At 36.7% G+C, this 22,729-nt stretch overlaps 1 protein-coding gene across 2 annotated transcripts in view; it reads right to left on the bottom strand.

The window, feature by feature from the left end:
* Positions 1–22,729, bottom strand: part of mark4a (MAP/microtubule affinity-regulating kinase 4a) — a 101,213-nt gene that overhangs the window by 57,741 nt on the left and 20,743 nt on the right. For both annotated transcript variants that reach the window (XM_057820508.1, XM_057820509.1), the window contains exons 2-3: positions 22,509–22,706; positions 14,704–14,757 (exon numbers count right to left, since the gene is read on the bottom strand). In XM_057820508.1, coding sequence (XP_057676491.1) covers positions 14,704–14,757; positions 22,509–22,706 — 252 coding nt within the window. The remainder of the gene's footprint in view (positions 1–14,703; positions 14,758–22,508; positions 22,707–22,729) is intronic.

Here is a 22,729-nt window from a genome sequence, read left to right as displayed (position 1 = left end):
GAATGGGTATAATGTCTAGACTGCGAATATAAGACGACCCCCTCTTTTTCAGTCTTATTGCAATGCAAAAAACACTGTCTTATATTCGGGCCAGTATGGTATTATTGACTTTTTATATTGAAATGCATGCTTTTAATTTGTGGCGCCTTCACGGGGGCGCACTCACATTTGTTAACGAGAAGAAGTACGCTCACACGCCAGAAGAAGACGAAGACGGACAGCTACGCAGCTCTGAGTGAGTGGGCGAGTTAGCGAGAGAGAAACAGGGCTGTGAACCTATGTTCTTATGGACTTATGAACCATTCTTTATGCTTGTAAAATATCTCAACAGAGGCAACGCCTGTGTGTATCCTCTTTTCTTATCCTTTTTTGGGAGACTTATGTTTTTTTTTTTTTTCTCTTTGTTTGGCATTTTATGGCTGGTGCGACTTATACTCAGGTGCAACTTGTAGTCCGAAAAATACGGTAATTGGTCCTGGAAGTAGTTTCGTAACTTGAAAATTCTGTAAGTAGAGACGCGTTTTCCATGTAAATGCCCTAATTCGTTCCAAGCCCCCCAAAATAAAGACATACGTCTTTTATCATGCATAAAAAAGCATCAAAACATGTAAAAAAAAAAAAAAAAAAAAAAAACCATGTTACAATTACATTATTGCACAATAAACATAAAATCCGAGTTGCGCATAATGTAAAAAACCCGGAATGGAGTAAATAATTAAAGTTGATACACTCATGTAAAACTGGCGGAACACAAGGGCTAATGAAGAGGACGCTGGGATACACATACAGTAGAGGTCCCTCTTAGCCAATTGGATGCCAGGAATGCTTGGCAATAGCTAATGGCTCGGAAGCTATACGTACTGTATGTTACGTTCAGTTAACACTAGGAGCTGCGAGTACCAGCCATACTGTGTTTTTGCGTTCCGTATCCTGAAATTTCTTTCGTAACTAGAGGCAATATTTCCTCATTGAGGCGTGTCTTAACCTGAAAATTCTGTATATAGAGATATTCGTAAGTATAATATCACTGTAGTTAGTGTTGCAACGATTAATCAATTAACTCAAGTATTCGATTAGAAGAAAAGATTAAAATTAAATTTTGCTGCTTCGAATATTTGTTTAATCAAAGTGGCGTTTTAATGGTTTATTTTGAAAGTGTTTGCATTTAGTTTTATTGATTTGGGTGGATATACTGCCCTCTAGTGGCAATAGTGTATATGACATAACTCCTATCACATAGCTGAATATAGGCTGCTCCCTGTTAAGACCAACATAAGCAAAGTTTTTGATTGCGCTGTTTTTGTTCAATGCATTTGTAATTTAGTTTATAAGTATATTTACCCATTTTTTGCGGGAATGAAAAAACGTTCGCATTTTATAGAATTTAAGGTAACGTACTTTTGCTGTGCAAGTTAGCCAACTGTTCTTTTGTTGTACTTAGATTCTCATTTTTTTTTTTTTTTTATATGCTTTGAGGCTCAAGTATTTAAATTTTTTATGTTCCATATCCGATTACTCGATTATTCGCACTAACTAGTTCATTGAATAATCGACTACTAAAATTATCGATAGCTGCAGCCCTACTCTGTAGTATAAAAAGCAAGCTGCAATTAGTTATTATATGCCTAATAATAACCACCTAAGGTCATCACGAACCATAGACTTCATAATATATCGACGGGGCACGGGGCCGATTAATAGGGGGCCTATCTCTGTCAAAGCTGACCGAGTGGAAACACAGACAAAGAGCTTTTTACGTTGAAAACTCTTGTGAATAAATGCTTAAATCCCTGAATTCGTTATGGATATGGACGTAAAACAGTCTCGATTCATGGTTAAAAGCAAACAAAAAAAACGGGCAGTTGGCATTTATTTTACATAAATATGTCGAACGTGCTGCTAGTCTTTCAGCCACTGTGGCGCCGCCTTATTACCACAAAGAGCTTTTTACGTTGAAAATTCTTCTGAAAAAATACGTAAATCCCTGAATTCTTTATAGATCTGGACGTAAAACAGTCGCAAATCTTTGTTAAAAGAGCAAAGAACCAGGCAGTTAGCATTTATTTTACATAAATACACTACCGTTCAAAGGTTTGGGGTCCAAGAGACCCCAAACTTTTGAACGGTAGTTTGTGTCGAATGTGCTGCTCGTCTTTAAGCCACCATGGCGTCGCCTTATCTACCTTGAAAATTCTTGTGAATAAATGCTTAAATCCTCGAATTCTTTATAGATATGAACGTAAAACAGTCTCGATTCTTGGTTAAAAACAAAAAAACGGGCAGTCAGCATTTATTTTACGTAAATATTGCGAATTATGACGCCAATGCCGTAGCAGTTAATTTCTCCCATTGATTTTTTTTTTTGTTTTGTTTTGATTTTTTTGTTTCAAAATGCATGCATGGTACGACAAATATAATAATTACCTTGAATCCTCAAACAAATCACTCCTGAGACAATCCTTCCTGTTTGTATGCGGTACAGCTTCCGTACTTTGTCAACCTAAATCTGGTGGGATGGTGTCCCGTCAATATCATTATGAAGTCTATACATCAACATTGTACAGGTAGTCCCTGGGTTATGAACGTGTTTCGTTACTACGCTGGCAACGTGACCCAAATTTCCGCGTAAGTCAGAATTAACCCTATAACCACCCCAAAATAACTGTCAAAAGAGTCCAAAAGTATTGTATTTTGTTTAATGATGGAGGATACACTGTTCTCTGGTGGCAGCGTTGGGTCTGGCTGGACTGCTGCCTTATGACTGAGGAGCAGACTCCTGACTGACATGGATAAAGGGGAACTGCAATCTGGTGTGGCCCACATAAGGCTGTAAGTTGTTTCAGCTAAAATATGTTTGTGTATGCATTTGTAATTACGTTGACTGCTACAGTTTGTGGACTTACGTGTAGGCCTGTCACGATAAAAAATTTTACTAGGTGATATAGTGTCTCATAATTATTGCTGATATGTCATATCATTGCCTGTTTTTTTCAACCTATTCAACCACGAATATAGTGACAGTACATCCTAATAAATCACCGATTCAAATGCAATAAATTGTTATCCTTAAATAAAACACAAACTATGTTAAAATTTATAAAATATTTTTTAAAAAAACACACACACACACAATGACTAATGAGTCATTTCAAACTAGTTAGGTGCAGAATATGAAATAGGTGAGAAACCCAATGTCATTTTGTTGTCTACCAATTAGAGCCCGTTAAAAGTATTAATTTTATCCAAAATGGCTGTCATCTTGTCCTGCAAAGTGTGTATGCAACAAATTTGAAGCCAAATTATCATTTATTACATCATTATATCATTGCCAATCAGATTTTTCATAATGGGTGTCATTTTAAATTTATTCTTAGTGTAGAATCTGAAGTATATGCGATTGCCTCCAGAAATCTGCACATGAGGTGCTTTTATTTTGAAATGTCCGCCGGAAGTACGTTTGCTAAGCTACTAACCGTAAGCTTTACACTTAGTAAAAAGAAACAAAAACAAAGTGCACTTCGCCTTTGTCATGCATGTAATAGATTTTTCCCCCCCTTTCGTTCGCATCGCTTGCAAATTCTTTAATCCAGCCAGTTTTCATGTTGTTTGAAGTGCCACCTTTTAACCGCAATTTTGCGTTTTGGAGAAGACTGCCAATGTTTTACAGCAGGTTAAAGTGGTTAGTACATTGTCTTTTTCCCATTAGCCTCAATGTAGCAATGCTAAGATTTTACACTGTTGAATATAGAAGTGTTTCCTTATTTTGTATGTCTGAACTTTAATTCTACGGTGTGCCTATGGCCAATGAACATCTGTGAAAGCTACTAGAGTCTCATATGCAATCAACATGCACGCGTGTGTGTAAATACGTGAGCATTTGTAGCATTTAAGACTTTCGTTAGGCAAATAAGGATCATTTATTCTACTAAATTTACATATTGATCAGACTAAATGGATGTTTGAACACCAATTTTTTTGTGTCAAGTGTTTTATTGTTAAAATGTGTGTCGTTTTGAACCTAAGTGTACATGTGTGTTACAGCTTTACAAATTGTTAAAACTGAAGGAAGTAAAAGGCTTAAAAAAACACAGTTGCCTTGTTTGATGTTTGTAAAACTGAACAACTTCACGTTTAGTGAGAACAGACTACGTCATATGAATAAAGTAAAATAAAATATAAGATACTGTGAGCTACAATAAGGGATTGTTTATGCGACTAAAAAAAAACCAAACAAAAAAAAAAACGACTGGTGACAAAATGGCGGACGAGACTCCGGCATCATAAAGTCGAATACGTCATAACTCGGGGACTACCTGTACTATAAAAACAAAAACTGGGATGAATATCATTCATTACTAGACTAATGACGACAACTCCAAAATGACATTCGTTCTAGAGGAATATTAGAATTATTTTACGTTTCCCTCGAAGATGTTTACAATAAACAGATATAACAGAATGTAATAATATTTCTCACACGCACCAAAAATGTCATTCTTCAATGATTTATTTGTGGTCTTTCCACTTCTTGCCGCAAGCAAAGCAGCTCATGCGGGCTGAGCAGGCTAAGTAGGAGAGTGACAGATTTCCGGTTCAATGAGTGAGACACTTTGGCCCATATGTGCATATAAGCAGCATTAAGGGCAAATATGGGTTGATTGGATGGTTATATGAAGACTCCATCTCTTCAAGCTTCACCACAAACATGAGCTCTTTATTGGTACCTGATTGATTTAGTGCAGGGGAGCTTCTGATTGATGTGACTGGATGATGGACTATCTGTACATGTGATCAGATGGCCTTCTGGTCAGGTACCCTTGGGTGTATATGTTTGTCTTCCTCCAGATATATACATATATATATATATGTGTGTGTGTGTGTGTGTGTGTGTTAGGGTTGTCAAACGATTAAAATTTTTAATCAGTTAATTACAGCTTAAAAATTAATTAATCATAATTAATCGCAATTCAAACCATCTATAAAATGTGCCATATTTTTCTGTAAATTATTGTTGGAATGGAAAGATAAGACACAAGATGGATATATACATTCAACATACGGTACATAAGGACTGTATTTGTTTATTATAACAATAAATCAACAAGATGGCATTAACATTATTAATTACTTACACAATGCTCATGGGTGCTGAAGCCTAAAATCAGTCGCACCCAAGCTCCAGCAGAGGGCGGCAAAACTCCATAAAACACAACAAGTGAGCGTTTCACTGTACTGTCATTTAAATCTGTCTGAGCGGGGCATCTAGGTTAATTGCGTCAAATATTTTAACGTGATTAATTAAAAAAATTAATTAACGCACGTTAACTCGATAATTTTCACATCCCTAATATATATATATATATGTATACATATATATGGCGGAAAACAGACAAGATTAAAAAAGCAGTTTCTGCTCTTGCACTCCTCTTTAAAAGAAACGGCTGTATTTTAAGCCAAAAGAACTGTTGTGTTTGATAGAACAATATGTCTACATGCTGCCATAGAAGATTCATGGCGCATTAAGTCCCCAAACTATTTTTAATTTGTCCGTTTTACCCTGGAAACACGTTTACTGACGTCGCGCAACTGCTTTTGTTTTAACCCAGCCATAAAACGAAGGTAATTAATCATATTTATTATTCCAAATGTCATTTTTAGCTTAGAATCATTAATTGATGTCCAATATTTCTTTAAAAAAAAAAAAAAAAAAAAAAAAGACTTAAAAAAATTATCCACTCGCATATTTTAAACTTTTGAACAATTTACCGTATTGGCTCGAATCTAAGACGGTGTTTTTTGCATTGAAATGAGACTGAAAAAGTGGGGGTCGTCTTATATTCGCGGTCTAGACATTATACCCATTCACGACGCAAGATGGCGCCAGATATCATTGAAGCAATGTTCTGTCATGACACATCTCAGCTATTCTCAAGTTTAACCAGTTGCATTATTTTATTGCAATGTTTTTCCTTATTCAGATTTGTTTCAAGACTACAGTTACAGTTAGACTTCACTTTGATGGTTAATGCAGTTATTGCATTTTTTTTTGTTTTATCACAATAGATTGGTTTATTTACATTTCAAAAACCAGAAGTCATTCATTTACGAATGTGATTGCACTTTAATTTATATATTTAAATGTTCAGATATAAAGATTTGAATGGGGCAAAATAACATGCTTTTTCTCTCAAATATATTGTTATAATCATGTTTCAGATGTACTGTAATTATTTTCTGTATAACAATTAATTTGGTGTTCAAAAAGTCTTTTTTCAAACTTGAGTCTTGAAAAAAAGGGGGGGCGTCTTATAATCAGGGCCAATCCGGTACATAACAATGAAAAAAATGGTGTCTGTAAAAAAGTCACGGATATCTACCTATCTATAACTATCGCTTGATTTTTTTTTTTTTTTTTTTTTTTTGTGACTGTCGCATTTTCTCTGATATGTTAGATGATTAATAATCGATCCAAAAAAAAGAAAAATTGAAAAAAACATTTAAAAGGGTAAATATATGAAAATGAAAATCTCAACCACTCCTAGATGTCTGCGATTTCTGCATCACGACCCTTGTTATATTACCATAGTTCACCCATTAAATACCCCAAAAATCCAGCTGTGGCCATTCACAGCTGTGTCTTGACACTCAGTTATACATGCTACATGGAGTTTTTGGATCGAAACAAGGTAAGTACGTGATAATATCTCGTTAAAGTCATGGCATCTGTAATTCTCCTCTCGCGTGCTCTCGTGTGCTCTCACCTCCATATAGGGTTTTGCGGTTTAATTATTATTAATTTTTTTTAAATGCCCTCCTGTTCAAAAATTTTCTTCCCCCAGAACACTGAGATTTTAGGCTTTCCAACGATGTATATATACAGTGGGGAGAACAAGTCTTTGATACACTGCCAATGGGTTTTCCCATTGACTGTGTATCAAATACTTGTTGTCCCCAGTGTATACATATATATATATATATATATATATATATATATATATATATATATATATATATATATGGAAAGATAAGACACAAGATGGATATATACATTCAACATACGGTACATAAGGATTGTATTTTTTTATTATAACAATCAATCAACAAGATGGCATCAACATTATTCACATTCTGTTAAAGCGATCCAAGGATAGAAAGACTTGTAGTTCTTAAAAGAAAAATGTTAGTACAAGTTATAGAAATTTTATATTAAAACCCCTCTTAATGTTTTCGTTTTAATAAAATTTGTAAAATTTTCAATCAAAAAATAAACTAGTAGCCCGCCATTGTTGATGTCAATAATTACTTACAAATGCTCATGGATGCTGAAGCCTATAAAATCAGTCGCACCCAAGCGCCAGCAGAGGGCGGCAAAACTCCATAAAACACAACAAGTGAGCGTTTCACTGTACTGTCATTTAAATCTGTCTGAGAGGGACATCTGCGTTAATTGCGTCAAATATTTTAACGTGATTAATTAAAAAAATTAATTAACGCCCATTAATGCGATAATTTTGGTTCCCTTTAAACACAAAGTGTTCCTGTTTTCACAAAAACTGACACTTTTCGGGATTCGAAAAGAAATGAATCCAGAAGTTGTTGATGAGGATCGTTGACACAGCTTCAAAATGAATTTGAAAAGTTAGATCTAATACAGTAAAGAATTCTTTCATTGCTGAAATGTACAGTAATTGTTCCTCGATATATCCTGTGTTTTTATGCCAAATTTGGTGGTTGTCCGGCGTAGGGAACATGCTGGTCGCTAACGATATTAAGTGAAAGATTGTTGTAAAAATGTCCCAAGTAAGACTTCTCTCAATTATAGAAATCTAAAATGCACTGACCCCTTGACTTCAAGTCACAATTTCTCTGTGATGAAACGTTATGTCAAAATAATGTATATGGCATTGGAAAGCTGAGATACACACTTGTATACTTTTTGTTATTACACCAAAACCTCAGTTTAGATAAAGAAAAATGGGTCAATGTGACTCATTTTACTCTGCAGGGTCATATATGCAGATTAGAACTTTACGCAAATGGTATTGAGTCATTAAATTCACCTTTTGGCATGTATACACAATAAACTATATGGAGCATTTTCATTTGGTTTGAGTATTCGGTTGCATTCTAATGAAAATACAGTGTTCTATTCATTCACTCACTCACTCAGGGTTCTGAGGAGACCTGGTCAGCTACTGTTCCCAAAATGCATTGCAGTTCAAAATGTACACTTTAGATGGCTCTTTATTGATTTTAAATTGAAGATGATTTGTTGTGTCTCTTTTTATCAGATGTCTGCTGATAATTTTTAAAAACTGGTTAAATACATGTTTTCGTAAAGAGCTAAAATAACAAAACTTGTGTCACCGTTGGACCGTTCAGACCACCATTTCAAAATAGTATAGCAATAATAGCAATAATATGTCACAGCAATGCACTAAGTAAAGCAAGGGCATAAGTTTGCATAGGGACGGTAGGGACATATCACTACCAACTTTTCAGGATGCTCAAATTGTCCCCACCAACTTTTAAGCAACCTTTTAAGCATTATATAGTCAGTTCAGTCACACACGCATAGACTTCATAATGATATTGACGGGCCAGATTTGACCTTCACTATGCCACACCTTCAAGTGGGGGGCCATCCCACAATACGCCTCAGTTATTCGCCGTCGGTCGCAGCGACACATGCGGCAATCCAACGCCGGATTTATGTTGAAAAAGTACAAAGCTGTACCGCATACAAACAGGGAAGATTGTCTCAGCAGTGATTTTTTTCGAAGATTCAAGGTAATTATTATATTTTTCTTTTTTTTTTTAAAAATGTCAACGTAAAAAGCTCTTTGTTGTAAGGCTGCCCGCACATTGTCTAACAAGCTAGCATAAATGTTCGACATATTTACGTAAAATAAATGCTAATGGCACGTTTTTTTTGTTTGTTTGTTTTAACCAAGAATCGAGATTGTTTCACGTCCATATCTATAAAGCATTCGAGGATTTAAGCATTTATTCAGAAGAATTTTCACCGGATAAGCTCTGTTTACGTATGGCGGCTGCTACATTGACTAACAGAATAGCGTCGTACTTCGACATATTTACGTAAAATAAATGCTAACTGCACTTTTTTTTTTTTTTTTTTGCTTTTAACCAAGAATTGAGACTGTTTTACGTCCATATCTATGAAGAATTCAGGGATTTCGGCATTTATTCACAAGAATTTTCACCGGAAAAGCTCTGTTTACATATGGCAGTCGCCAGATTGACTGACAGACTAGCATCGTACGTCGACATACTTAATGTAAAATGAATGCTAACTGCACGTTTTTTGTGTGCTTTTAACCAATAATCGAGACTATTTTACATCCGTATCTATAAAGAATTCAGGGATTTAAGCATTAATTCACAAGAATTTTCAATGGAAAAGCTCTGTTTACATTTGGCGGCCGACACATTGACTGACAGACTCGCATCGTACTTTGACATATTGTCGTAAAATAAATGCTAACAGCATGTTTTTTTTTTTTTTTTTTTTTTTGCTTTTAACCAAGAATCGAGACTGTTTTACATCCATATCTATAAAGAATTCAGGGATTTAAGCATTTATTCACAAGAATTTTCAATGAAAAAAGCTTTTTGTCTGTGATTCCACTCGGTCAGCTTTGACGGCCACGCCAACAATACAGGCCCCCTATTAATCGGCCCCGTGCCCCGTGACCCGTGTCCCGTCAATATCATTATGAAGTCTATGATACAGGTAATTTAGGTTGTCTTCCTATTTGTTGTAAGGATAGAATTTAATTGGCACATTTAATTGGATGATGACTTGCATTTATTTAAAATGTGTTTATTTACTTTCTACATTATTTATTTAAAAATAGTTTTATTTGCAGCCTATGCAGACATTTTTTTCAGATAATCACACATTAAGCCTAATTAGGTAAAAAGTTTTTTTTTGTTGAGTTTGGCAGTGCTTGTGAACAAAAGCAGTAGTGTTTTGCCTGAACGAAGGCTCAATTTTTATTTATTTTTGTTATACCCTGACAAAGAAGTGTTTCCAGTTATATTTAATTTATGTATTTGACCGGACAATGTTGAGTGGTCTTAAGACAAATGCTTATTTTTTGCATTATTAAGAGATAGCGCTTCAACGGTTAATCGATTACCTCAAGTAATTCGATTCGGAAAAAAGCTTTGAATCAAATTTTGCTGATTCGATGATTCGTTTGGAGTGACTTTGTAATTATTTATTTTGAAAGTTTCATTCCGTTTTATTGATTTGGGTGGATACACTTATGCATTTGTTATTTAGTTTAGAAGTATATTTAGCAGTTTTTTGTGGGCATATGTCTTTGAACGTTTTGTTAAGAGCTTTGAGTAAAAAAAAAAAAAAAAAAGTTAGCGTTTTGTAGCATTTAAGCTAGCAGACTTTTGGTATGCAAGTTAGCTACCGGTAGTTGTTCTTTTATAGTACTTAGACTCTCATATATTTATCTATTCATACCATTTGAGGCTAAGCTCAGGTATTTTAATTTAGTTTTAAATGTATTTAATGCTCCTTTTAAACTGCAATTTTAGCAAGCCAAAATAAATACTATTGCAATCATAAACACTTGTTTCTTTCTTTTTACACCTCCTAAAATCGATTCTGCAAGACATTAAATATTTGTAATCCGATTACTCGTTTATTCGAACTAACTGATCAATAGAATGATCAATTACTTAAATAATCGATTGCTGGAGCCCTATTAAGAGATTATCAACAAGTTTGTATTAATTGTGTATGTTAATATAATTTAAGTTCTGTTCAATTGTTCTGTTGCAATTTAAATTTGCTAATGAAATCCAGCCATTCATTCTGGAAGTTCAAAAATTTTCTTTAGTAGTTTGTGAAAACAAAGGTTTGAATCGAACGGTGTATCACCTAAACCAATACACGTGAAGGTTAGTATTAGTCAATACAGATTTATATTGCATTGATCAATAATCCTATCAATTCATTCTGTTTATATTCGTAAGAGATGTAGCTCTGATCCCCTGTTCACCCAGTCTGTTTAGTCTTATAAATGTAACGTCCCCAGCAAAAAGTGTACATGCAGGTTATGCTGTTATATCGTCCCTCCCAATGTTGAGACTAAACCTTCGCCCTTGCAGTGAAGTGACCCCCATGTGCAAAAAATATGTCACAAAGTAGAGGTGGAGACATGCTAGACAAACAGCATAGCATGGAGCCCTGTGACTCAAATGTCTAAGTATTTATCCTAAAACTCTGCTCTTCCTCCAATACCTCCCTCCATTCTGTCCTCAATATAAAGCGATATAAATTGATGATATCAGCAATGGAGAGTTCAGACCGCAGCCGAATTCTTAAAAAAAAAAAAAAAAGTGGCCCACATCAAGATATAAATCCCCGTATGAAAGTGGTTTTGCTCGGATTTGAAAATGTTTCAAAGCGAACTGGTCAACATACCCTTATTTTGCAAAAGTAGGGTGCCAAATTAGTCAATATTGCAAAAAGAGGGGGAATATGAGTAAAGGACAACTGACATAACTGGAAATAATCGAACTGGGACTTTGAGGGCATGGTGAGTGGCTTGAATTAAGTGTTGTTTTCGTCAACGATGACAGGAAGCAAAATATTTCGTCAACGAACACTTTTTTTCATGACGATGACGAGACAATAATGATCTAAAAACAGCACTTGGGAATCACAAACATAACGAGACAAATGCCAGCTTTCGTCTGATGAGACGAGATGAGAATGTGCCATCATTTTCATCACAACGTGTGACATTTTTATGTGTAGTTAGCCTGCATCATCGTAGTGTCTGGTTGTGTCACTCAGGTGACGTGCTCTACCCCTCCACTTGCAAACATGCATCCACGGTAATATTTTCTCATCTCAGCCAGAGAGAATATACAATGTTGCTTTAGCCTTTAAAGGTCTGTGCTGAGTGATCATCGCACACTAAATGTAACTCGTAGCATTAGCATAGCAGCTAATGCTAGCCTCATGCTAACGCGTTTACAGGCAGGCAACTTTTTTTTTTGCATGCAGTTCATGGCGTCCAGGTGGGTATAATTAATTGAAAATGTTTTCTTGCTGACTGTGTATTTTTAGGAAGTTGCCTCTGTCCTTATAGATGCTACAATATGTGCTCGTCAGTCAATGTTTTTTTGGAAAAGTTGGAAACATCTAATTATTTTTGGAGCAAAACTTTTAAATTTTACAGACGAAAACATTTTGAATAAACTTCGAGTAAAACTAGACGAAATTAATCTGCCAATGCCCATTCGAAATAGTTGGACATTTTTACTTATTTATTGTTGGAGTGAAATGTTTTCATTTTACAGACGAAAACTATAAACGTCGACCAAAACTAGACGAAATTAGTCGCGAGTTTTTGTCAACAAACACTAGACGAATACATACACATTCTGAAATGACTAAAATATGACTAAGACTATGACTAAGTATTATCGTCCAAAAGTCTAAGACTAAGAGACACAGACTAAGATGGAAATTAAAAGGGCTGTCAAGAACAACACTACTTGAATTTGTGAGAAAAAAAAAAAGCCATGAAGATTGATGAGATGCCCTTACAGGCCCCCCTCCACTGACATTGTATCCAGTTGCTAGCAGGAGGATAGGTAACGTATTGTGAACTCAAATGGAAGTGATTCATTTAGGGTTTAACTCTGTGAAGGGAAATGTAGTTGTTTACACTGGTGTGTCGTGATCTTGAAAAAATAAACACAACCTGAAAACAATATTAGCAATAGCCATGAAGCTAGTGCGCTTACATCTGAGTGGGGATTTTTAATAGGGGCTAAAGTTAGGGTTAAAATAGGATGATTTAGATACCTGTAATTAAAGATGAAATGTAATCATATTCACCATTTCATGTCAAATCCATATTTTTAATCCACAGCAAAAGAACTGAACTGAATTGTCACTTTTGAGAAAAGTGTGCATGATTACCTCTACCAGGAAGTAAATCCTATGAAAGTGGAGTTTATGTATTCGGTTCCATCCATAGTTAGTTACCGTAATTTTCCGACTACTACTTGCGTGATTTCGACTTTATGACGCAGACGTTTTGTCCACCATTTCGTCTACAGTCGTTTTTTTTTTGTGTGTGTGTTTTTTTTGTCGTATAAAGAGTACCTTATTTTACGTCACAGTATCTTATTTTTTTACTTTACTTTATTAATATAACATGTTCTGTCCTCCTCTGAAGTTGTTCAGCTTTACAGACAGCAAACAAGGCAATTGTGCTTTTTGAAGCATTTTAGTGCCTTCACTTTTGACAGTTTGTAAAGCTGTAACACACATATGTACACTTATGTTCAAAACAACACACATTTTCACAATAAAACACTTGACAGAAAACAATTGGTGTTCAAACGTCCATCTAGTCTGATCAATATGTAAATTTATTTGATTAAATTAGCCTAATTTGCCTAACAAAAGCCCGCTATGTATTTGGTTCTATACGTAGTTAGTTACTGTAATTTTCGGACTATCAGGTGCACCTGACAATAAGCTGCCACCCACTATATTTATATCGGAATATAAACCGCAGCTGTCCTCACTGGATTTCAGGACATTTACACCCGTGTTGTTTTTGTCAACAATGACGATAACGAAAATATTTCGTCAATGAACACTAACGATGACGAAATGATAGCAAGGTAAAAACGTCTTTTGGGAGACTAAAACATAACGAGTTCAACGCCGTTGAACGTTTTCATCTGACGAGACGAGAACCATATGAAAATGTGCAATAGTTTCTGTCACATGTTAACAATGTGTGACAATTTATGTGTAGTTAGCCTGCTGCCTCCTCCCTTTCCCGCCACACGAGTTTGTCGTTCCCAGTCTCCATGCTGGCTTGCACACAGACAAGATTTGTTTTCTTGGCCAGAGAGAATATCCAGTGTTGCTTTAGACTTTAAAAATCTGTGCTGATTTTAAGTCGTAGCGTTAGCATAGCGTTCGTCTTAGCATTAGCCGAATGCTATGCTAACGTCCTCTTACACTCTCTGAATTTTTTTTTTTTTTTACACACAGTTTGTGGAGTTCAGGAGGGTATAATTAAATGAAAATAGTGTACTGTTTTCCTGTATAATGACCAAGTTGTCCTTGTTGACGCTACAATATGTGCTTGTTTGAGAATGTTCATTGGAAATAGTTGTAAGCCATTATGTATTTATTGAGAGAAATGTTTTAATTTTTCATATGAAAACCGTAAATGTTGACTCGAACTAGGCGAATTTAGTCTTGAGACACATTTTGAGATGACTGAAATATGTTAAGACTTATAAGAATTATAGTCCAAAAGACGAAAACGAACATTAAAAGGGCTGCCTTAAAACAACACTGATTTACACCAAGATATTAACCGGTAACACTTTATTTGACAGTGGTGTAATAGGACTGTCATAAGACTGACATTATACCCACCTCTGCTTTTATGTATACTTTTTTCTAACAATCATCATTTCTGAAGGTATAGAACACATTTACAGCATCAGTAGAATGCATCTTAATTGATTGTATTTATTAATGTGTCCAGTGGCTGATGCAGCTGGCATCACATGAGTACACTTCATACATATTAATCAGTTAATATTTTATGTGCTGTATTATTAAATACACAATATGGTAGAAAAATGTATCTGTATGACAGTGCAGTAACTTACCTTTTGTAGGCTGGTTGGATTCAACTGAGTTTTGTCTATGATTTTTATTGCAACCTAGAAGAGATGGAAATTAACTTTAGTTAGAAGACAACTGAAATAAATAAAAAGTAACACGAGGTGGCTGAACTTTCCGCTTTACCATTATGTGCCATTATAATTTGGTAAAGTGTGGTTGACAATATATTTATTGTTTATTTACGAAATAATTGCACCTTTTCTGGCAGCAGCGTAATGTTAGGCCTGCTGCACACAGTGACTTTTCTGCACCTCACTAAATTCTCTTTTCACGTGCACAACAGTTTCCATAAATAGCCAATTGCTTGCATTTATAATTGAATCACATTTTCGCGAATGTACTTGTAGGTACAACTAGGTCTAAGGCTGTAACAACTTATCTCTTGAATGGATTAATTAAAGATGCATGATAAAATCGGTTACTGATAATTATCGGCCGATTATGGCAATTATGATGTCACACAGATAATCCAGATTAAAAAAAAAAAATTCAACCAATAATGCAATCCGATAATTATAGAATTGATTTAGCCTCCAAATGTGCGCAAACGAAGCAGTTTTGTCCACTTCTCCACTGCCGCCTCCTCAACCCCTCCTTTCTCTGAAGCCTCTGAGGGGGGAGGGGTTGAGGAGTATGGCATCATAGAGGAGGCGGAGTTACACACAGGGTTGAGGCAATATTATAGCGGATCTCATTAACGTGGGTTGTTTTTCGTGTGGTAAACAAACGTCGCTCTCACCATCTGCAAAACATGCACTGCAGAAGTTCCTCGAGGCGGAAAGAAAGAGTCCTCATTCAACACCACTACCCCAACAGCCATTTAAAACTGCATCACAAAGATTTTTGGAACTAATACGAGGCTGCTGCTAGCGCGAATGCTACAGCTACACACACATAAAATAAGCTAAACTACGGGGCTTGTGACGATAGAGAGACGCTGCGGCCTTCCTGGAGTCGGGTTGTTTAGGAATGCAGCCAGAAGCTGGTGGTAAACTCCATCTAAGGTTAAACACCGGCAAGGAGACCGATAGTCAACAAGTAGCTGTCTTCCGACGGAGCCCGCCGCTCTGGCCTGGCGGGGCGGGCAGGCGGGCCGAGCCCGATTGCCTGGCGGCGGGACCTCTGGCGAACACCCCGGTTTCTTGAGCGTTCCCCCATGGCGTGCGGGACGCGAGGCGCGCACCTCTGTCCGGAGCAGAGCCATTCCCCGAATACGCCGCGGCGAGACGGCCAGGGCGGACAGATATAACACCGGTGCTGGGTTATGCCGGTACGGACTGAAGGGCACAGGAGGGAGGTGATGCCGGATGAGAGACGTTTTTTTTTTTTTTTTACCGAAGTGACCGGAGAGCCCAAGCCCCGGATAAAAAAATAATGCAGTTTATACGACCACCATTCTTCGTGAAAAACATGCCGATTACATGAGTTTCACCACGGACATTTGGACAAGTGATATCAAGTAAGCATGCTTCGGCACAGTGGTTAGATGATAATTGTAACATGCACCAAACCACTCGCAAGAAGTCAGCCAGTCAGTAATGCATTCGGTACGCTGTAAATGACGTCTTAATCAGATCATTCTTCTTAAATCTAGTCAAATAATTTTCCCCATCTTGTTTTGAGTGTTAAAGACTAATTAACAGATGAATGCTTCAGATTTTTCCACTTACTTGAAGTAAATATTGCCATTTGTTCTTATTAAGCCCATACATCTAAAAAAAAAAAAAAAAAAAAAAAAGGTCATTTTTCACCTAATAATTTATTGCTTAAAATTAGGCTGTTAAGATTATTTTCAGCTAGCTATTTTTCTTCAAGAAATCTGAGTGAAATATACCTGAAGTGCTGGCAGATAATTTCACTTATTTCCAGATTTACACTGAAAACAAGGGAATTTAACTAGTTTTAAGGAGGTGTGTTTTTGCAGTGTAGTATTGTTATATGTTAGGAATGGCTTACTTTTAAACGCACTTTTGTGCAACTTAGGTATTTACTCTGTAAGTAATTGTTGCCAAAAGTTTACCATTACACAATGTCAGACAATCTGTCTTTATTTAGATGTTGGAATTTACTACTTGTTCACATTTGATGTTGAAAAAAGGAGCAATAAATTGTATTTTTGCACAGTAATATTTTCTCTTGTGTATACTTTAAAATTTTACATAAATCTTTTAATACAATTATCGGCTTGAAATTATCGGCTATCAGTTGGAACGAGGAGGAAATTATCGGTTATTGGTATCGGTTGAAAAATGTATTATCGTGCATCACTACGATTAATAAATGAGTTAACAATGAATTTGATAATCGATTTTTGCCAGCAGCTATGAGCAGTTCCGTTTGAATCCTTGTTTGTGTAATGTGAGGATGCGCGCGAGGCAGTAATTAGCGCATGAAAGAGAGAGTTCACTGCTACACTAAGGTTGGGTTGCTGAATGAATAACAATACTAAGTGTCGAGTCAGATTGTATTTGGTGTTGTTAGATCCAGTGTGCCTCTGTCAGAGGTGAGTAAATGAAGCCAACTGTATCGCTTGTAATCTTTGTTGATGAGATGTTACAACTTAGCACGGAGCATTAAGCTAGTTAGCGATAATGATAATCAGTGTTTTATGTGTAAGTTGTACTGTGTTTTGGAGACTCATATTAGCACTTGAGTTATTGTTAGATAGTAAGGTTGTCTCATTTCTTTTTATAAAGAAGCCAAACACAATAACCCATTTGAATAACAGTTTAGCGTCTCCTTTGAACACAAACTCCCATTCAAATTGTAAATTGTCATACAAGATAGTGTGATTTGACATTGGATTTGGATTGTATTTATGAACAACTGTTGGATAAAGAAATTTGATTCACGATGGATGGTGTGTCTCCTCCTCATTCGATTTGTTGTTTAGTTTAAGAAAATAAATGAGTAATTGACACAATTTATCAGCGCTTTGCCCACAATAATTTTTTTTATTTGAATGAACAGGATTTTTGTCAGATTTGTGTACTGAGAAATTAGTTTTATGTTTTATACTCAGAACCGTTATTAAAAACTTTTTAAAGTTTTATGTACCGTATTTTCCACTATGAAAGCTATGAAGTGCACCGCTGTATCAGGCGCACCTTCAATAAATGGCCTATTTTAAAACTTTTTACATAAGGCGCATTGAATAGACGCTACAGTAGAGGTTGGGGCTACTTTATGCATCAATTAGATGGAGCTGCGCTCCGAGTTGCTGTTGCGGCACAATACTGTTTCAAATATAAGGCGCACTGGATGATAAGGCACACTGTCAGCTTTTGAGAAAATTGAAGGCTTTTAGGTGCGCCTTATAGTGCGGAAAATACGGTACTTAAAACAAGCGTAAATTCAGAATTTTTGACAATAGGCTTATTCTTTGAGTTAGCGAGGGTTATATTAGTCGTTGGAGTTGGTTTCAACAAATTCTGTGCAGTTTGTCAATTATTTGTTAGTTTCAGGGCTCTGGAGTGGCTAAGCTAGAGTGAGTCACTGGTTCCATCTTAGCATGTCAATAAAAAAACGATATTAACTAATCTAACAAGTCAAATAAACTTAAAATGCCAATCATTGTTCCAAATAGCCATGTGGCCAAAACAATGTCACACCAAACTGCCTTAATCCATTTTATTCTCCAGGACTATTTTTCTTAGATGCGTAATGCGACCACTATAGAGAGGAGTGCTTCGGCCACTTGTGCTCATGCTGCATACGAGGAAGGTGGGAAGTCGAATTTATCCCACTCGGTTGGTACCAGTTGCGACCTCAAAGCGTTCCGAGCGAATGTAAACAGCAACATGGCTGACTGTGACAAGTTGTTATTTATTTTGGCCATTTTGACCTCCAGCAAACCTGCCTTCTCGTAAGCGATCAAATAGTGGAGGAAAACAACAGCTAAGGTAAATGGCACATACTGTAAACTGCCTTCTTTAACTTTACTATTGACAATCTGCTTTTCGTCAGGCAGCGCCATTTTGTAGAGTGACGTCAGATTGAAGCAACTCGTGACGTCGGGGTACTTTTTTTTTCACTTTGCGACTTGTGCCTCCCAGTTCGACTAGGGTTCCAATGTCTCCAATCAGCCAGCTGTGGGGATTTCCCCAACTCAATGCTGACTGAACCTGGGTATATAAAAATCCGTAAATTAAACCCCGAAAAGTGACCTGCGTGGTACCCCCAGTCAAAGAGGCGCGCGATCAGTTTTTTTCCATGACATTTCTGCCTGTCAAAACTGTCGCCACTTCCAGGATCGCCACTGTTATGCACAAGCACTCCTGGTTGCGGCTTCCAGGAAATATACGCAGTGCCACACCATATGCTTCTATTTGTTATATTAAGTGGTGAAAGCGCAATTGAGCATCGATTATAACGTCCCAAGTAACGATGTCAGGCATTTGTTGTTTTCTACAGATGTATTTCAATCACAACACAGCGACTGCTCGTAAAGGCCGAGCATGCTCTTCATTCACTCGCTCTCCTGCGTGATGAGTTTAATTTCGTTCAGGAAAAAAACAGTGATCACAAAATAATGACAGTCTAGAGCACAGGTGTCAAACCGATTCCAGAAAGGGCCAAGTGGGTGCTGGATTTTGTTCCAACCGATACCGTGCAGAGAGTTTAACCAATGAACCTCCTACTGAATCAAGCAGCACCTGACAAAGTTTAACTGATTACGCATGTAAAAGATCAGATTGGTGAAAAGGTGTCCTCTTCATTGGTTGGAAAGCAAACCTGCACCCACTTGGCCCTTTCTGGAATCGGTTTGACACCTGTGGTCTAGAGGGTGTAATAATTTTTAAATCTGCTGCTGGCGAGTAATGAGCTTCCGGTTCAGAGGTAAACCGCGCAGGCGATGACATAACACATGAGGCTTCTCTTTTTTACGCATGCGTAGTTTGCGCAAATGCAGGCGTACCTTGCAAAAGCGGGGGGGCCTTAAATGCACCTTAAACGAAGTGGTGACAGGTATATAAATAGTTAGCAAAATACCCTGGAGAAAATTATCTCTCCTAGTGTAGCGCCTGAGTCTTGACTGTTGAACGGCAAACATGGTGAAATGTGCATTTAAAAGCTGTGCAAACAAACAGAAGAAATGGGTAAATGAAAGTTTCCACAAAATCCCGATGAAGAACGAGGAACAATACAAACTGTGGTTACTTGCTGCTGGCTATGACATAAAAACACAGGTGGAAAAAATATCACTCCGCTCTGCAGCCTGTTCCCTGCAGAGCTGCTGGATTACGAATTTCGCTGTTCATACTACAATTTTAGACAAGCAATGGTAAGCTTTAATAACTTTATCCAGAAAACATAGCCAACAATATTGATTGCATGGGTTACCGGTGATTCTCATGCATGTATATGTTGTTTTTTATTGGCATGTTAAGATAGGACAATTGACTTGCGCTAGCTTAGCCACTCCAGAGCCGTGAGACTAAAAAATAACTGAAAAACTACATGGAATTTGTTGAAATCAACCCCAGCCACTAATTAAACCACTGCTAACTCGAAGGTTAAGCATAATGTCAAAAATTCTAAACTTCCCCTTTAAAACATACAGTTGTAGACTACAGTTAAGTCAGGAAGTTGTAATAAAATATTATTTTTGAAGGAAATACTCATCCACTTTGTATTCATTGTTACTTAAAATTATCGAAAGGGTTGTGTTCGAACAGATCCAGAATTATATGATGCAAAACAATCTTTTTAACTCATTTCAGTCTGGATTTCGACCACAACACAGCACCGAGACTGTGCTTATCAAAGTCCTAAATGATATTCGTCGGAATACCGATGCAGGCAAATCATCTGTTCTGCTACTATTGGATCTCAGCGCCGCATTTGACACGGTTGATCACAACATACTACTCAGCAGATTGGAACAGTGGGTAGGGCTTACTGACACTATTCTTCAGTGGTTCACATCCTATCTACATGATAGGGATTTCTTTGTGTCAATCGGAAACCATCAGTCAGAACGAACCAAATTCACGTGTGGAGTCCCTCAAGGGTCAATTCTTGGACCACTCTTATTTAACATCTATATGCTTCCGTTAGATCAGATAATGGAACAGTATGACATCTCCTATCACGCCTATGCAGATGACACACAACTGTACATTTCTGTGTCCCCACATGATTATAGTCCCTTAGTCACCCTGAGCAAATGCATTCATCAAATCAATGAATGGATGTGCCAGAATTTTCTCCAGTTAAATGTGCAGAAGACAGAGGTGATCATTTTTGGGCCAAAAAAGGAAAGGTCAAAGATAAGCAGCCAACTTAGCACAATGTCACTTACAGCTACAAATCAAGTCAGAAACCTTCGCGTAATTATTGACTCAGACCTAAAATTTGATAGCCATTTAAAGTCCATCACTAAATCCGCTTATTACCACCTAAAAAAATATAACCAGAATTAAGGGGCTTCTGACTCAACAAGACATGGAAAAACTTATGCATGCATTCATTTTCAGCAGATTGGACTATTGCAACGGTATATTTACAGGTCTTGATAAAAAATCAGTCAGGAAGTTGCAGCTGGTACAGAATGCTGCAGCCAGAGTCCTCACAAATACAAGGAAGTGGACCACATTACACCAGTTTTGAAATCGCTATACTGGCTTCCAGTAAGTCAAAGGATAGACTATAAAATACTACTGCTCGTCTACAAAACACTTAACGGCCTTGGACCAAAATACATGCTTGACTTGTTAGAGTCCTATGAGACATCTAGACCCCTAAGGTCGTCTGGAACCGGTCTTCTGCATGTTCCAAGAACAAGAACCAAGCAGGGTGAGTCAGCATTTAGTTATTATGCTCCTCACCTCTGGAACAAGTTACCCGAACGTCTGAAGTATGCTCAAACTGTTAGCTCTTTTAAATCAGGGCTAAAAACGCTTTTGTTTAGCACTGCATATCTATAACTGTCTATATATTTCAATCTACCTGCTTTCTATTCTTCTTGTTTTTATCTCCATTGCTGATTTCAATTATTATTATTAGTAGTAGTTTTTGTTTTATTTTTATTTTATTTATTTATTTTTATTCTGTGATTAAATGCGATCTTTTGTCTTCGTTTCTACGTTGTGTTGATTTAAATGTGATTTTTATGATCTTCATGTGATGTAAAGCACTTTGAATTGCCTTGTGTTGAATTGTGCTATATAAATAAATTTGCCTTGCCTTGCCTTGCCTTACAACATGCTTAAAACAACTTCAAGTTAAATTGTGCACGAAATTAAAGACAATTGACATTTATCTGATTAATCAATTAATCCTCCGATTGATTGTAAAAAATAAGTTATAGGTAAATAAATAGTTGCAGCCCTAGCCTAGTCATTTAACCACCCCATTTATTTAGGATTTAAATACAGGTACTAGTTGTTGAATGTACATGCAATAAATCAACACAAATTATATTTCCGCATTCTTAATATAATGGCATTTTATTTTATTTTCACATTGTTTCCAAAACCCCCCCATAAAAAAAAAAAAAAAAAAAAAAAAAAAAAAAAAAAAAAAAAACAAATGCTGAATTTATATTTAATTATCATTGCACTTGAAGGGTAGAATTGCATTAGATGTTCAAGGGAAAGCCCCACCCACACCTCTTTTTGTGAAAAAACATTACATTACCTACAATTATTTTAGCAAGGTGACAATATTTGAATGGGTCGTGGGCAACTTTATACAAGAAAAATTGGGCTTTTTTGCCATTCTTAATCATGCAAATATTTTCTTTCGCTTACACCAATTATTCCTCGATCGACTCTTGTTGTCTTACCTCTCTGCCTGTCAGGATGTGGCGTGCCAGCTTGACCTTGGCAAAATTTCCCTTGCCGATAGTCTTGAGTAAACGATAGTTGCCGATGTGCGGCTGCTCGTCAGAGCAGGAGGCGATAGAGTTTCTGCACCGGGCACCGAGTGAACGGCTGGACTGACTTGTACTCTTGTCTGAACGGCTGGCCCCCAGCAACACATGCTGCAAAAAATAAAGGAAAACAC

The sequence above is a fragment of the Corythoichthys intestinalis genome, chromosome 18 (genome assembly GCF_030265065.1).
Source record: "Corythoichthys intestinalis isolate RoL2023-P3 chromosome 18, ASM3026506v1, whole genome shotgun sequence".
Taxonomy (NCBI): domain Eukaryota; kingdom Metazoa; phylum Chordata; class Actinopteri; order Syngnathiformes; family Syngnathidae; genus Corythoichthys; species Corythoichthys intestinalis.
Note: the sequence above shows the minus strand (reverse complement) of the source record. Positions and strands in the feature narration are given on the sequence as shown.